This window comes from Brachycentrus maculatus, unplaced genomic scaffold (genome assembly GCF_059751285.1).
Source record: "Brachycentrus maculatus isolate JH-2025_06_01 unplaced genomic scaffold, ASM5975128v1 h1tg000258l, whole genome shotgun sequence".
NCBI classification, from domain to species: domain Eukaryota; kingdom Metazoa; phylum Arthropoda; class Insecta; order Trichoptera; family Brachycentridae; genus Brachycentrus; species Brachycentrus maculatus.
In genome coordinates, this window is record NW_028281009.1 from 1,114,670 (window position 1) to 1,133,538 (window position 18,869).

The following is an 18,869-nucleotide window of genomic DNA, read 5'->3' on the forward strand; positions in this document are numbered from 1 at the left end:
AGATAATATTGACATTAATTGTTAAAGTTTTCCAATGTACCATAGCGAAACGATCTGCACAGCAGATATTATGCAAAAATGAAACGTTAAAAAATAAACTTGTTTTTAACAAATAGCAGTGCGGATATATTAAAGATTTAGGTAGTAAAAAACCATTTTGTGATTATTTTTAGATGGGTCAGTTCAAAGAAAACAAAAAAACAGTGTCAGCGTTATGAATAAAATAAGGGAATGAAAAATATCAGACACCAAATTATGTGGGTACCTATGGACATGTAAAAAGCATACACGCTATGGGGTGGGTACGAATGGAAGCCGCGAGGAATGCGTCGGGAATTTTCACGGGCGCTTCTGTTTTGTATTTGCAAAGTGTTTTTTTTTTGTATCCCATCTTTTTTTATGTTGTTTTCAAAATATGCACTTCAACCGTTATTCTATTGGACCTATAGATGCGATGAATATTAGAACAAAATAATATCAAAATGCCAGCAGCTATACACGATTTTATTATAAACGTGGTAATCAGATTTCACTTTTGTATAATGCTAATAAAAAATATTATTTCTACTATAAAATGGAAAGATTCATAAAATAAAGGTAATGTTTGCGTTTATTTGGAATGGTAACGGACACGTAGAATTTTAATAAAATCACATTCGTATTAGTTTACCTAGTGAATTATTTTAATCGTCACTCATTTTCGTCACTCAGGTTTGTCGATGTTTTCCTTTTCCTTCTCGCTGAGAATAAACCATGGTGGTGTAGTTAGGTTAGATTATGCAAGGTTAGGTAGGTTATAAAGAAATCACTTTCATTAACACTCGTTGTCTTTAGGTTTGTCGATGTTCTCCTTCTTTTTGTTGCTAAGAACGGGCGTGGCAGTATAGTTAGGTTAGGTTAGATTGGTTACGGGAATAACTTTTATTAACATTATTTTTCGTTATTTCTAATTAAAGTGTTAATACACTCATTTTCATTGTCATTATCATTAGGTTTGTAGATATCCTCTTTTCCCTTGTAGTTAAGAACGGCTGTGGTAGTGTGGTTAGATTAGGTTAGGTCATATTACTGTAAATAGGGATCTTTGACTTTCATTAACACTCATTGTCGTTAGGCTTGTCGATGTTCTCCTTTTCTATTTCTCTGAAAACAGGCGTGGCGTATGGTTAGGTTATGTTTAATAGGAATTACTTTTGTTAACACTATTTTTTCGTTATTTCTAATTAAAGTGTTGATACACTCATTGTCATTGTCATTAGGTTTGTCGATATTTTCCTTATAACGACCGCGGCGGTGTGGTTAGATTAGATTAGGTTATAAAGGAATCACTTTGATCAACACTCGTTGTCGTTAGGCTTGTCGATGGGCTCCTTCTCCTTGTCGCCGAGTGTGGGTGCGGCGTGGGCGGCGTGGGCGGCGTCGGCCACCAGCGGCAGGGCGCCCTCGACCGGCGCCAGCGCGGCGCGCTCCAGGCGGCGCCGGCGCTTCTTGTCGCGCTCGCGCTGGAAGTACAGGCGCAGGTAGTAGCACGGGAACACGACGCACTGGCCGCCCGCCTCCTCCGCGTCGATGTACACGCCGCGCACCATCACGGAGTTGGCGCAGTTGAGCAGCATCAGCAGCAGCAGGCACCCCACGTGCGTGATCCAGTTGCTCAGCATCGGGTTTTCTACACAAAACATATTATATATAAAAATATGTGTTGTGTAGGGCGGAGGGGGGTAAAAACTGGGTGCAAGCAGCAACTATGTACATGAGGAAAAGGAAAGAAGACGAAGAGGCCTCTATATTCAGCATTGGAGATCAGAAGGCTCATAAAGAAGAAAGTAGAAGTAGGGCGGAGGACCCAGGGAGGTCTTCTCCCTTCCCCTTAACCATCCCGCAGAAATCTGCAATTTTTTAACCCTTTCGTAGGTTTGACATTTATCATGACTATTTATCATAGATTGGCAGAGGTATTTAAGGCTTTTAAATGTAAATTTACACTAAAGTCTGGAAACTATGTTGTTTCACATTTTCAATAAATTTCGCAACTTTATTCGCTACAGAAGGTCTGTCAGGAAGCCTAGATGTTTCTGTATTATATCTGAAAATGCGGTGGGACAGCTTTTAATATACCCACTTTGCGAAACATCCGAATAGGTAATCGTAAATCTAATTTTTACCCAATAAAGGATCAGAGGGTCATTTTGAGCCATAAAATTCAAGTGAAATCAATTCATATTTATCATATAAATGATCGAAATAGATTTTTCATAATTTATGGTGATATTTACTAAAAGTTCATTTGCTCATTTAAAAAAAAACGAAAATTAGATAGACCTACTCTTACGAGGGCACTGCCCTCATTTGACCATAGAGAGCACATCGAGTATACTATAGAATTTCGAACATTCAATTTCCCATATGTAAAAGGTCGTCATGCAATCCTCCGGTTTGATATATTTCGACACTCCCCCGGACTTGTTTGCTATAACTGACCCTGAGAAGGGGATCGCGGCCTGACCTGGGATGAAGTAGATGTCAAGCAGCATCCACACGCTGCGCCACACGTTGATGGTGGCCAGGAAGCTGAGCAGCAGGAAGAGGTCGGCGAGCAGCAGGCGGCGCGCGGCCTGCAGCTGCGCGCACGCGCGCCGCGCCAGCGGCTGCAGTAGGAACGTCACCACCACCAGGCCGTACCCCAACACCTGCGCAACGTATCTACTTATTCTTCTTCTTCATTAAACCCCCTTACGCACGCGATAGGCACTGCATTATATAAACATATGGTACATAGTAAGTCAATATTTATATCGTGGTGTATCCCAATTTTCGCATAATTTGTCTTGGACTTGAGCTTTGATCTTTCCCTTTTCCCCTTTTCCTTCCTCCCGTCCCTCTTCCAGGTATTTATATTTAGTGACATATCGCTCACTCCTTTCAAGAACGTCATAAATCAAAAAGCGTCAATTTTCAGTGGTGCATGTTTTCGGAATGCCCAGAAAATGTACTATATCCCACCAAAAGAGTCATATTTTTAACTTAACATTTACCCGCTACAGGGCAGAAAATGTTGTTTTTGCATTTTGAAGAAAAGGTGTTGTTTATTTTTTTTTTTTAAATACTAAATATTTTTCAAATGGAAAAAAACCTACAGATTTTACCTAAAAAGATCTGTTGCACCGTAAAATGTTCAATAAGTGGCTTGATATCGAGCGTTATCTTGATCTTTAACACATGTCCAGAAATCAGTGATCAGCCCTCCGCTTCAGGTAATATTGAATAAATATTTAATTTTTTACATAGAAAAATCAATTATATTTATTTGAGCCCCCCCCCCTCTGTGCGAATCGATCCCGGGACCTTCAGTACGGTAGCCGAGCGTGCTGACCTAATGGTAGTGTAATCACTACGGAGGTGGATGTGGTACTAAATTACTTAAGTATATACTTCCTGAAAAAAATACGAAGATGGTAGAAATGTGAAATGAAAAATCCACGATAAAAGTAGTGGGGTAGGATCAAATAATTAAATTAATATTTTCAATTGACAATATTTTTCACATCATTTTTACTGTGCCCAAATACTTGTTCACAAATCTGGATTTTTTTCCGCTTGGAAGTTATTTTTGTATCTCAACATAAAGAAGAAGAATGTAGAAGTCTGAGTATTTAGCTGTATGAAATAACTTCAAATATAAATATTGAACTGTTATATAATATTGAGAAGTTACTTACTACTTTTTTATTTACCTCTTTCTATTTTTTAATAGATATTTTTTGCAGTTGTATTCGATCGTATGCAAGGAATCTTCTATTACGCATAGTCCTAATAAGCAATATAAAATGGCTTGTTGATGGAGTTTTTTCGTAATGGTATTTTGCCATGTTCATTTTATCTGTGCAAAAACGACAAGAAGAAAATAGGAACAAGAATACACCAGAAGAAAATAAAGAAATTATGAAATGAACGTGACTTTACCTTATTTTTTTTATTTTGTTTATCTTATTTCTTCTTCTTCTTCTTCAAACCCTTATCCGCACCCCGATGGTGCATAGGGCACTGCATCATATAAACGCAGTGTTATCTTGATCGTACACACGATCGACAGTGGCATCTTGATCGATTGTGCTGATCACCTCTCCTTCATGTAAACACATGAAGGAAAGGTGATCAGCCCTTCACTTCAAGAACCAGTCCAGGGTAGTATTGAATAAATATTAGAGTGAAAAAAATCACTTATTTTTATATGACTTCCCCCTGGGAATCGAATTCGGAACTTCCAGTACGGTAGCCCGGCGTGCTGACCATTTCACTACGGAGGCGGACAATCTTATCTTATTTACCCAGTACTTTCTAAGTTACCTGTTGATTTATTTACTTACACTATCATCATATTAGTTTCATAATAAGATAGCGTCTAGCGTCTAGCGGTTCCGTTTTGAGTGAGAAATAGGCGCCAGATTCAAACTGGATAAATTGAATCTGGGCGCAGTATTTTTTTGCGAGCCCCAATAAGAAAAACATCTCAATAATAAAGTTAATACGAGTATTGCTTCAATAATATGTTTATTTCTCGATGTGTACCTTAGCTATAAAACCAATCGCACGGATTTTTGTTATTTGACATAATTTACCATAAATTTGAAATTCAATTGGCACTGTGAAATTACATATTTTTGAAAAGTGTGCTTTATTTATTTTCTATTTTTCCCGTCCGAACCATGGCAACAAATGACTGGGTACAGCTAGTTATTAATAAAAATACATACTTTATGTATTTTTATTTAAAGACACAAATTCAGTAAAAGCAATAGTTAAAATTTTAGAGAAAATATTTCATTCATAAAATGAACTTATTTAAAAAAAATAAAGCTCTTCCCATCAACAGGTGTCAAAATAAATTACATATAGAAGATGTCGGTTTATACACCTGTCCAAATGAATTTATTTTCTCATCTCTGAGGGCACCGTCATGATGTATCTCATCTCACCTGTTGACGGGAACTAAACTAACGGAAGCTACACCCAATTAATTTTAAAATAAAGCGTTTCATGAAAATATTGACTTGTTCAAAAAGTAAGTATATACTTAGTTATTTAGTAAGATAAAAAGACAAAAAAAATCATAAGCACATGCATATTTATGTATGAGAAGTATATATATTTATGTATAAATATATGTTAATATATATATATATATATATATATATATATATATATATATATATATATATATATATATATATATATATATATATATATATAAACATATATATATATATATATATATACATATATATATATATATATATATATATATATATATATATATATATACATATATATATATATATATATATATATATATATATATATATATATATATATATATATATATATATATATATATATATATATATATATTGTCAGCACGCTCGGCTACCGTTCCGGAGGTCCCGGGTTCGATTCCCAAGGGGGGTAAAATAAATATAAGTGATTTTTTCACTGTAATATTTATTCAATATTATTACTCTGGACTGGTAGCTGAAGCGGAGGGCTGATCACCTTTCATCACATGTGTAAAACGATCAAGATAACACTGCGTTTATATGACGCAGTGTCCTATGCATCATTGGGGTGCGGATAAGGGTTTTATTATTATTATATATACATAATAAATGTGTGTAAAAGTAAATATTGTTTCATCATAGCCATAATGGTAAATCTTACGTAGTGTATAAAGTATCACATAACCAACCAATGGTGACTCTTTGACTCAGAAAATGCTCAGATTCCATTATAATTTTCTCTAAAATAAAATGATCTCTTTTAATATATCCAAGTTAAAAAATATAAAATGATAAAATAAATATTTAAATTTAGATATATTATATAAAAAAATAAGTGTATCTGAATAATAAATTTAAGAATGATAATTGATTGATTTGGATTAGTATAAATCTCTAATTCAAAAAATATTATTTATAACCCTGGTATAATAGGTACCTGAAATCCAGGACTGATTGCTTTGCCTGGATATAAAAACGATCAAGTTAACATTTCATCAATAAGATGAAGTACCCTATACACTATTGGGTACGGATAAGGGTCGGAAGTAGCGGTAGTAACCTCAAGGGTTTATTTATATAAATATGTATATATAACAGGTGATGGATTAATCAAAGAAAAATATGAAATTAAGGGTAAAAATGAGTTTGAATTAAATCTTAGATATTATTGTCTGATCGAAAGCAACGTGGTAATTTCTAGTTTTAAAAAAATGTTTTCTAATTATAATTTCATCACGCAAAGCATATAATTTCATAGTGACACGTGAATGGTATAAAAATGTTATGTTTCCATGCACTCATTATCTAACAAATGCAATGATAACAAAACGTAATCTATCTTGAGTGCATTGAAACTGGCTTATATCCTACAATTAGTCATCTAAAATAATCTGAAGTGATATTCATATTACGGAAAATAAATCGATAAACAAATTGACTTTTTAAATCGTTAGCTAAGAAAAGAGTAAATATTATTGGAGCTTTAAAAAAACAGGAACTAAAAATGGTGTTTTTATTTTTTGTAAATTATAACTATTATACATCAATGACGGCTTATTCAAAGTTTACAAATACATCCGTCAAATAAAATATCCCTACTATAAAATTAAAATAAATATATCAGGACATACAAATACTCTTTATTTTTGTGGAAAGTAATTGTAGCGTAGAAAAATATCTACATATGTATATGTTTAAAGTTTGGCAATGTTGGTTGTAGTTAATTATCTTCACTCTGTATCCAATGTCATAAATATTTTACAATTTCGCAACTAGATTAGTTTTGTTTAACGAAATTTCCAACGTAACAAAGTATAAATTGAGAAAAAAATTAATTAATCCTGCACTTTATTTACTCTTTCGTTGCTCATAATCAGTTTGACAGTTGGGTTCTGCCAAAAAAAATCATTTACTTTGTTTGATTCTTGACCAATTTTAGACAAAAATAAACAACAGCAAAAAAAAAACAAATGTTAAAAATTTTATGTACAAAATATACAAGAAAATATATCTTTTTTATACTACAAATGACGTTACAATGACCGATCGAAGACGCATGACATAAAAAGGATACATTTTTGAGTATTCTTTAGTTTTATTAAAAAATTAGTCTTTAATTAGCATTGTAGATTAATAAATCTATTCCATTTTATAGCAAACAAACTTAATTGCATGCTAGGATGCGGTAGGAATTTTTATAATTCTTTAGTAGACAGTCGTGCATTACTTTGAACTTTATATTCTTGTTTACAGATAATTGAATACGTGTGCCATCTGCCAAATAGTTTATATGAGGATATAAAAAGATCGCTACTATTATACTATCGCGGACAAAATTATCTACTCTAATAATTTGCGAGCGTTAGATAAGCACGAAGGATTCACCTTTTATTATTATACAAAGTACACTGAAGGTTAAAACATGACAAGAGGATAATTTAAGTGAATTAGTGTAAACATAGTGTAAACGGACTCAAATCTTCTCAAAAACTAAAAATCATATAAGTTTAAAAAAAATCACTATGTAAACGAATTTAATTGAATTTTTAAATGGAAGCACTGCGTATTATTTTTTTACATTTCTTATGTCATTTTTATTCAGTTGCGATATATCTTTCCATTTCTTGGAAAGATACACGCTTTAACTACGTTTAGAAATTATAACATTGTTTTTATCAAAACTATTTATCTGTATATATATATATATATATATATATATATATTTGTATATATATATATATATATATATATATATATATATATATATATATATTATTTATATATATATATATATATATATATATATATATATATATATATATATATATAATAATATATATATATACACATATATGTATTACGAAAAGATTCAGTAAGAGTACTAGTATCTCATTGATGTCAACACAAAGCAGCTAACTTTTTTTAATGAGAATGATATTAACATATTTTTGGCAAACCTACAAGTCATTTGGTTTGATGAATGGACGTATTATTTTACGTTATTTCACATAATTCAATAAACCCATTCACAAGACATATTCGGAATGAAGATTCCCGCTCGCCTCGCAGCTTTTCCGCCGACGAAAATGATACACAAAGTATAGCATGTTGTAGCATTATACCCGTGGGTATGTAATTTTAGCAATCTTGCTTGCAATTTGTGCCCACTGGTCACTACAATTTACCAAATTATGATCCAATCTGGGATGTGCTAATGCGAGTGGCGAATCCTTCGCGTGAAGTCATGTTAACTGGTGTGATTGGCGACGAAGGCTGCACACTCCGGGCGGGCTTTGTGAGCCAATCACCCGGGCCAAGTGCGGCTAAGAACGTATTAATACGTACGAGGAAATTATTAGCCAGTACCTACAATGCAGATTGGTTTTATTCGTTCACAATAGATTTTGGAAGCTATTCTCAATGTTAATCTTTAGAACGCCTTTGTCAAACGGACAACACGTGTAAGTTTTACTTCCATCAATATAAATTGTAAATATTATATTACATTCCATCCTTCATCCTTCAAACCCTCATCTGAACCCGATGGTGCATAGGGCACTGCATCATATAAACGCAGTGTAACCTTGATCGTTGACACATGAAGGAAAGGTGATCAGCCCTCCGGTTCAGGTACTAGTCCAGGGTAATATTGAATAAATATTAAAGTGAAAAAATCGTAAAATTTTATATTTGAAGCAATAACTTTGTGATTTGCTATTTTATAATTAAAATGTAACTTTGGCGAAATCGCTATAAATAAATTTATAGGCATTTTTATAGTGATTTTAAAACAAAGTTACATTTTAATTAAAAATTATGAAAAAATCCCTTATAGAGGCTTATAGAGGCCCTCCCCTCCTGGAAATCGAACCTGGGACATCCAGTACGGCAGTCGAGCGTGCTGACCATTCCACTTCCAAGGCGGACAAATATTATTTTATAGGTATCTTAACTGGAGACGAAGCATCAACCGTTTTTATACGAAAGAAGATAGATCTTTGTGCATTTCAGAGCTTACGACCTAGCATTTGGCTGGGTTAATTGATCACTTTATACACGTGCACCATTCTGCCCATTATTCAATGTCCGATTTGTGTTGATTTCTAAAAGATGAACATATGCACTGTCGTTGGATCACATAAAGAATCATAGTTTTGGGCCTGTATTTTTTCAGTATTCACTATTCATTAAATAATTATTATAATGAAGTAGAATAAGATCTAAAAGAAAAACAAAAGTATTTTGATGTACGTACAATGGGTATTTCGAGAAAAGTAAAAACAGAGCAGTAACAAAAATGGAAAATGTAATAGAAAATTCTAGCGATTTGAAAGAATAGCTTGCCAAGATTCTCCTATACTTTCTATTTCAATATGTAGGTAATATACTGAAATAGATATTTCTTCAAAACAAATAAAAATACGTTCAAAGTTTACGTGAACAAAAAATCTGTATTTAGTTTTTATTCACCAATAATATCATATATCACCAATAATATATATATATATATATATATATATATATATATATATATATATATATATATATATATATATATATATATATATATATATATATATATAAATTTTAAAAGTTTTGACGAAAGTCATTGGATATCTCAAAATATGGTTTCAAATAATTAATTGTCGTTATTTTAATTTTAAACAAACAAAAAACACTAAAACTACTTTTCTATATGCCGAGAAAAAAAGCAATTTGCGTTACTAAGAAAAAAATTATTGGATTTATTTTCAACTGTAAATCGAAATTTCCAGGTAAATCAAATTGATTTTGCTTGATTTGAAAAATATATATATGTGTGAAAAATATTAACTTTTCTGAAGTTCTCAATTCTCAGTCTAAAATAGAAAAATAAATCTTATCATTGATTCAATATTTATTTCACCTTGATTCAATATTTATTTTAATGAAACCTTATTTTGGTAGTATTATTTTTAAGAATTTAATGTTTTTTTTATCCACCTCCATTTACCCTATGATTTAAATAATTGTTTATTTTATACTTTTAATGTCTCTAATCTAAAGCCAATGATACATACACGAATGCATTTAATCGATGTAATTTTATCTTGATCTCAAGTTACATAAATAATACGTATTTTGTGACTTTCTTTTACGAAACGGTGAACGAAAAATTACCCTATTTTAATGTTTATTTTGAGCTTTTCTAGGAAACATGATCCATCGGAAGATGATGTCACTCAATGCATGTTATGTGGTAACGGGTAATTAAATTTGTTATGGAAATGAGATGTGTGCTAAAAAAAAGTCCACTTGTTGTTTTTAGGTCCTTCCTAGAAACATGATAGATTCTCCGGGATAATGGAAGCAGCCATTTCGGGTTTGCAAAAGTAAGTTCGTCAAGATAAATGATCAGACGCGTGCATTCTTTATAGGCAGAAAAACAGTGCCTACCCTGGATTACTAGCGTTCCATATAGAAACACAACTAGTGCCTACTATGCCTTATCCTTACCCAACCCTACTGCCTACCCAAAACTTTGTCCTCGCCACTGCATATGATGTTCATCTTGACGAAGTTAAGAGGTTCGCTTACCGCCGAGCCCCACGCGCTCCACACGCGGTCGTTGGGGTAGAGGTAGAAGTCCAGCATGTCCCACGCGCCGCGCCACACGAACACCACCAGCGAGCCCACCACCACCACCGAGAACACGCAGTCCAGCACGAACAGCACCGGCTCCCGGGAACTCTGCAATCATGTACAAACTCCATTTTACACATTACGAATTCAGTCTCTTTTTTGGAGAGGCACAGCAAATCTTAAACTAAAAGTTTGCCATATGTGTAAATGCTTAGAAAATGTATTCTGTTGTACTTTAAAATGTAACTTTATTAAATAAATAAAAAATGTAATTAAGAAATATTATTAATGTAAAAAGTAGCTATTATTAATATATTATTTGGAGAAATAAAATAACGTTAATTTCTGATCCACGTACTTTTATTATTATAAACTGACTAGTTTCGGCAACTACGTGTTGCCCTTTTCAGGGTTTGTTTAAAAAATAACTAATATAGTTAGTTATAAAACAAACCCTGAAGAGGTCAACAGGTTGTTGCCGAAACTAGTTGGTTTATAATTATAAAAGTACATGGATCAGAAAACAACGCTATTTTATTTCTCCAAATAATATATTACAATGATCCACAAAGTTAGTGCTTTAAATATTCAAAATATTATTAAGTAATTCAATGATTTTATTCAAGTTTAGGTTACACAAGCGTATTTTCTCAAATTAATATATATGTATGAGTTTCAGGTTACATATGCATTAGAGACCACGGCTTTTACAAAAATAAATCTTACAGCGATCAAATGCACACAGCGATCCATTGAAAGATCCATGCTTTTTACTTTTTTACCTTGTTTGAAATTCCCCCAATCAGGACATTTCCTAGGAGGTATTATTAGTGGCATCGTTTCATCAATTTAATGGTTTAAAAAAAATTAGCGCAGATTTTCCAATTTGTTGTTTAATTATTCCCAATTTTTTAAATCCAATTATTTTCAAATAGGAAAAATATCTGCAAACTGAGAATTTGGCATTTGAACATTGGTAATAGACATTTTTCATTACAAGAAAATTCGGATTTGAATTTTACTAAAAGGGCATTATTCTTATTTTTTTTTTAAATCCCTTGCGTAACTATTTGTGTGAATTTGATTTTTTCAATGAAAAGAGTATTCGTTGTAAGAATTTTTCCTATTGATGATTTTTTCGAGTTGGATACACCATCTGTTTTTATTTCGTGCGATGTACATTATTCGTATAAGCTTTGTCACTAAATAATAAAAAATAGATAAAAATAAAGGTCTTTCCATATAATTATTAAATCCCTTGCGTAACTATTTGTGTAAATTGGATTTTTTCAATGAAAAGAGCATTCGTTGTAAGAATTTTTCCTATTGATGATTTTTTTTTGAGTTGGATTCACCATCTGTTTTTATTTCGTGCGATGTACATTATTCGTGTAAGCTTTGTCACTAAATAATAAAAAATAGATAAAAATAAAGGTCTTTCCATATAATTATTATTTTAGAAAAATAATAATTATAATTTAATAATTTAATCGTTATTTTAGAACGTTGGAATTAGATAAACGTGGTTAGGTTAGGTTAGGTTTATAAAAGTTAGTAGTTGTTTTTGAGCCTCACAAATTGAAATAAAAATAAACCTAATTGTTATTTATTAAAGTTTTTATTATTATTCGTATTTACGCTTAAAAATCACTATCATAGTATTAAAAACATTTCTCAGAAAGCACGTTGTTATTTTATTTAATTTCTTCCGTATTATGACGATTTATCACATGTTGTTAATAATATAATTATTAATTATCACCTTGAATTGATAAAAGAGATTAGTGGAAATATTTGCACTACTCGAGAATGTTCTAAGAGCAGTAAAATTATGTTATCAGAGGGTCATTTATTTTGAGAATTTTATAATACCTACATTCATAAGAATATAATTAGGTGCTTCATTATCTTAATAACACGAAACAGTTAAACAAATGGTGATTGATATATTTAATATATATAATATTTAATAAATCACTAACGTGTTGAAATATTAAATTTAATATACTAATATGGTATCAAGGAGTTATGTATTACTCGAATGAACAAGATGAAGCTAACTATGGAGCATTTAAATATAATGTTTTCAATTATAAAATTCATATTTCTTAGAATGATTTTTTTTGGATGTCTACATTCTTTTATACACCTATATTTTGGTAATAAATTATTTAAAAATAATAATAAAGTGTGTTATATAGTTTTGTGTGATTTTAATTGCATAATGTTAAATTTATTTCGGAATATAAAAAAATATATACGACTCCTAATTAAATATTGTTTTAAAGGTTGTTTAATTTTATTATTATTATAACACGAAATGATTGTAAAAATGCTTGTAAAAGCTAGCCCAAGTATATTCTAAAATAATTTTGAAAATCAGGTATAAAAAGATATTTATCAAAAGATTTTATTATAAATTTGACCACGGGGCCTCTGCTTATTGTCTTAAAAAAACTATCATCCATTAATTTAAAAGCTCGCAAATATAAGTATCTGCGTATTTTTGCTTTATTCATTTTGAAAGGAAAATAATACTGGTCATAACAAAGAAAAATGTTATTGGAGGCCGATATAAAATTTTTATCATTTTATCATAGGCATGCCAACGTAAATGTACTTTCTTCGTTGTCAGTCGATAATAAATTAGTATGTATTTAGTAATACTCTCATTTTTTTTTTGGTTTTACATTGTTTTATATTTGTAAAAATGAATCGGTTACTGCCAATAAATCAATACAGCCCATCCTCTAGAACATTGTCAACACATATTTAAGAGCGAGCTGTAGGAGTATTGTTTATTAGGAGTATATGCATGATAAATCATTTACTATTTAGTTAAAAACCATTTTTTAAAACGTTAAAAATCATCCATCTCTAAGTTAAAAATCATTTGCGTTATCATTTACTTGAAAAAAAATGTATGGGATAAGTTATGCGATTAATCGCTATATCTTTATTATTTAAAAAATCTTTGTTTTAATATTAAGTTATTATTATTCTTAAATAAAAATGAAAAACTACTTGATATAATATCATATCTGTATACATAAAATAAGGAACCGGATTTTAGTAGCCCGATATTCTGAATTTGTGATAATGTTTAATTTAACCGAGTCACAAATTTGTTTTAAAAACAATAATATTGTTATATCAATAACGATAACACTGTTTTTCTAATCGGCCGACAGCAAGATGCCGAGGTCACTGTAAAAAGTGTTCATGAAATATTAATCTAGCGATATTATTTTAAATTTCTTTGATTATGCGACTGAACAAGTACTAGGCAGATATGACTTCCTCAGAAGCATTACATTTAGAGGTTTCATTATAATAATTATATTATTTTAATTATATGATATGCGTAATTATGATAACGAGAGAATTTTATTTAATAAAGTGAAGTGTTTATGCTCATATAACTCTACTCGTATCTTAACATTGAATAGGTGAAGATCTAAACAATTTAAGGTCAATTAATATATTATGGTTATAAAGTTATTATAAAACGTTTGATAAACAGCCTTTAGTTTGATATAAAATAAGGTTAAGTGTAAATGTAATAACTAGCTCTGTAAGTAAAAAAAAGTCTATTTGATTTACGAAGAATACATTCTTCTTAATGAGGAGTTTACATTTGAAAAAAATAACAATATTAAAATATTTAGCTTAATACTTAAAATAAAACGTTTTTTTATTAAATAAGACATAAGATAAGACGACGGGAGAATTTATAAAAATTCGGCTAAAAAAGTGGCCATTTTTCAGTGACTAATTGCTCTACGTGGAATTAAAGAATTATAAAACCTTAATTCTTTGGTCTAAAATTGAACGATTGTATTTACGACATAATAAATTCTTAAAATTCTTCGAGACCTTCGTGAAATATGTATTTTCTTTGAATTATACAAATATTTTGTATATTACACTTTTATTTTATTTTACTTTTATTTGGATGACCGAATAACATTTAAATAAAACAAAAGTATAAGGAACAAAATATTTGTATTATTCAAATAAAATATTTCCCTAAAATCTTGAAGAATTTTATGAAATTGAACGGAAACGCCTTGTTCTAGGCAATCTTCTTACCATTGACCCTGAAAAATCACCAATTTCAAACAATCAGTAAAAGACCTTCCGCTTACATTAAGGAATCTTATATGAAAATTATAGGGGAAGAATGTACATGACAATGAATTATGTTCATCGTAACTATTTAATAGCAAATTATACTATTCATAATATACCAGTGTATTTAGTTTCTAAATTAGAATTAAAAAACTTCGGAGGTATTCACGAAAAATAATATTTTTAAAAAAGTTCATATATATTCTTAAATCACATTTTTTTTAATGTTGTTTTATATTTTATACGCATAATTAAGATAAATAAAACTGAATAACTGAACAACTCCTAAGTGGAGCAAATCCAGAATTTGAGAATAAAAATTAGATCGCAATCAAACTATTGAAAAATGTTTGATTTTATGAGACAAATTTTAATTTTTCCTATCGATTTTTTTTCAAAATTATATTGTAAAATTTTACGTGGTATGTTGGAAAATATTTGTTCATATGTTTTTGTATTATTCTACCATTCACCAAATTTATTCTGATTTGTTTTTTACTTTTATTTTTAATCCCCATTATTTTTATTTTTCGATTTCTTATTATGAAACATTTTAATATTTATTTAATATATTTAAGTGTTTTCATATTATTTTGTTTTGAATTGTATTTTTTTGTTTTCATTTAATCTCTGAAAATCAGAACCACTTACTTCTTTTGTCATATATCGCTCACTCCTTTCAACGTCATATATAAAAAAAAGATTTTTCAGGAGATCATTTTTAAAGTTTAAGAATATAATAAAATGTATTGAAAATAAATATCAAGCCACTTATTGAACTTTTACTGCGCAACAGATCTTTTTAAGTAGAAGCTGATTTTTTTTATCCCCATTTGAAAAATATTTAATATATTTAAAAAAATAATTAAACAATACCTTTTCTTCAAAATACAAAAACAACACTTTCTGCCTGTAGCAGGTAAATATTAAATTAAAAATATGCTGCTTTTACTGTACATTTTAGGGCATTCCGAAAACATGCACAACTGAAAATTGACGATTTTTGAAATATGACGTTGTTGAAAGGAGTGAGCGATATGAACATGACATCTTTGTACGTTATAATATTATTTTCGTGAAACATATTTTTAATAATTTACATGAATGCATTTGAGTTTGTAATTCGGTTATTATTGTTTAAATTATTTATTTAGAGACGACTAAGTTTAGATTATTTAACTTTACACCGTTCTTTTCATCCACCATAATGATTTAAAGATAACCACAATACAATTTTCTAAATTATAATGATACCTCATCCGTTTTTTTAAAGAATATTTCGCCGGTAAATTTTATGATAGCGTAAAATTATATTGAACTAAAGTACACAATTATATTTTTATACTTTCTAAAAAATGACATGGAAATATTTGTTTTTGAATCATGAGTTTGTCTCTATTCAAAATTTAACGTTTTGGATTTACCATTATTAAACAAAAAAAACAAACAAAATTGTCAAATTAACCATGGCATACAGATATTATTGAGGAACTTTATCATTTAATTGTTACGAAAAACAATTATTGACTAATTAAACAGGATGATGTAACACGAATATTTATTTCAAAGCGTTTTTGTTTGCTTACTTAATTTAGTAATCGAATCATATTTTCTTTTTAATTGTGGGAAATTCCACCTTTTAATTACCATAATTAAACGAATGATTAAGCATAAGACTTAGTAATCAAATTTTAAATTTATCACTTAATAAAACAAAAAGGTAATATCAAGTAAAATAATATGATACTGAAATCATGGATAAATCTTACGAAAGGTTGTATTATTATAATTTACACATTTTTTAATGTTGATTATTATGTAAAAATTGGTCATCATTTTGCAATTATTTAAAGAATTGGCCCTTCGATGAATTGTGTTGTAATCAAAGTAGCAATCAATAATAATTATTTGTTATTAAAGTGTAATTTGTCACTTTTAATCAGCTTATCGTATAAAAATATCTTTATCATATTTAAAAGCTGTTCAAATTGATAATATTGTTTTATCCGGCGTCTTTGGTAAATAAAATAAAATCTAGTTATAAGAAAATCCAGAACTTGCGTATCATGTATAACCAGTAAATACGTGTACTTACCACGCTACTGAAATTGATGAATTAGGTATCTATTTATTTACGTTACACCCTTGTTTCGACGTAAAACAATTAAACTTGTTCATTCTTTAAAACTTATATTTGTCATATCGTAGTTCGTTTGTGATTTAATTTTATTCCTTACAAATCTAATGTATATTACTTAACCAAGTATACGCGCGTATACTGGCAAACTCAATATTATAATTTGCGTAAAATATTTTTTGTCGAAATTTGATTATTTGTAAGATGAATTTGCCTCACCGAAACACGAAATATCGAAGGCACATCGAAGTAGTCTTTGGGATTGTCTATGACCAGAGAGAAGGGGGGCGCCGTGATGTTCCTGAGGCAGCGCAGCGCCGCGAGCGCCACGAGGCTCACCACGATGGGGGCCGCCGAGTTGCCGCGCCCCATGAGGATGCCGATGAGCCCCCACGGGCCGCGCCACGAGTTGACGCTCACCACGCCGTACACGTAGGTGTAGAGGCGCGACCACGCGTAGTAGCGCAGGCGGCCCTTGTCCGGGTGCAGGTGGCGCTTGAAGAAGGCCTGCGCCAGCATGAGCGCCAGGTGGCCCAGCGTGCCCAGCGCCAGCGACAGCGCGTTGCTCAGCACGGGGCAGTCGGGGAACACGAGCAGGTTGAAGAGCTCCCACGTGCCGCGCCAGTAGCCCACCACGGCGGGCGCCACGAGCGCGCACGAGAACAGCGTGTCCAGCACGGCGAGCAGCGCGCCGTGCGCGCGCGACTCGCCCTCCAGCGCCTCCGCCAGCCCCGCGGTGCTGCCCCTCATGCTGCCATGGCGCGAGTACTCCGCGCGCGGGCGGGGCCCGGGACGGAAGCTAGGGGACGGGGCGCTCGGGACTGCTGCGGAGGACCGTCCGGCCGCCTGACTGACTGCCGACTACGGCGGCCCCCTCGCCGAGAGGTAATTGCGCCAGGCCAGGACTCGGATAATTGGCGGACCTTCGCCTCCCCTCCTCCCCGCCGCCCGTCCCCTGCTCCTTCCGAGTCTCCTCTCCTCGTTTCTCTCCTCGCGCACCAGCACCGCCACCTGGGCGCGCGTCTTTGTCTTACGATTAATCGTCATAGAAAACTCGCAACTTACATATGTTTGCGAGATACCAAACAACCGACATTATTTTTCAAAGAGTAATCCGCGTCGCTTCGCGGCAACCACTGAACTAATGGAACCGTTTGCTCGTTTACCAAATATGAAAAATACACGACCGGGTAATCTAAAGCATAACCAATTGAAACATTTTCACAATCTCGGTAGCACCTTTTTCTTTTACATCCCGATTATCTTGTTTGGTTTTCACTAGCGCGATCATCGATGCAGTGACGTATCATTCGGAACAACTGACGCGACGTGACGATGCGATGACAATAGGCCGCGAACAGCGAGGATCGGAAGGTTGGCGGTATGACAGTGCGCGCCGCCAGCAGAGCGCTGATTAGCCGCTGATGTCGGTGTACACAAAGTACGAGGAAGGAATAAGTACAAGTATGTTGGTCGAGTAGATAACAGTTTGGCGCGGGTCGACGTACCGACTGGATAAATAGTCCTTGGCTCAGAGGAGCAGCTCCCTCCTCACGACTACTATTCGCGCATCTCTGCAGGGTTATCAGCGCGGTCACATCATAACGTGTTCCTATATTTTAACGTACCGAAATTACGATGACTCGCGACACTGTAAACAATAACACAATACGCTTCGTCATCGAAAATTTCAATTAACGTAAAGGGAAAATGAAAATTATTCGGTAGTAGAATAAAATGTTAAATATAAAGAATCATATCACATTTTTCCGTGATTTAATATTCAATCGTTGTAAAGTCATTCATATGCTACAATATATTGTATCATGTCGTTTATTTACAAAAGTAAGATTTTACATATCGCTCACTCCTTTCAACAACGTCATATATCAAAAATGGTCAATTTTCAGTTATGCATGTTTTCG

At 32.1% G+C, this 18,869-nt stretch overlaps 1 protein-coding gene across 1 annotated transcript; it reads right to left on the reverse strand.

Moving 5' to 3' along the window:
• Positions 1-372: 372 nt before the first annotated feature.
• Positions 373-17,832, reverse strand: LOC148305951 (uncharacterized). The gene is made up of 4 exons (XM_088265823.1): positions 17,164-17,832; positions 10,632-10,784; positions 2,507-2,690; positions 373-1,669 (listed from the first exon to the last, which is right to left on the reverse strand). Exons 1-4 carry the CDS (start codon positions 17,692-17,694, stop codon positions 1,335-1,337), a joined length of 1,203 nt encoding a protein of 400 aa, XP_088121949.1. The 5' UTR covers positions 17,695-17,832; the 3' UTR covers positions 373-1,334.
• Positions 17,833-18,869: the final 1,037 nt, after the last annotated feature.

Excerpts from the sequence above, each read along its gene's own strand:
- LOC148305951 (XM_088265823.1), bottom strand. The coding sequence starts at position 17,694 with ATGAGGGGCAGCACCGCGGGGCTGGCGGAGGCGCTGGAGGGCGAGTCG. Across the intron at positions 10,785-17,163 it reads CTTCGATATTTCGTGTTTCG|AGTTCCCGGGAGCCGGTGCT; the intron begins GTGAGGCAAATT and ends ACATGATTGCAG. Across the intron at positions 1,670-2,506 it reads TGACATCTACTTCATCCCAG|AAAACCCGATGCTGAGCAAC; the intron begins GTCAGGCCGCGA and ends TGTTTTGTGTAG.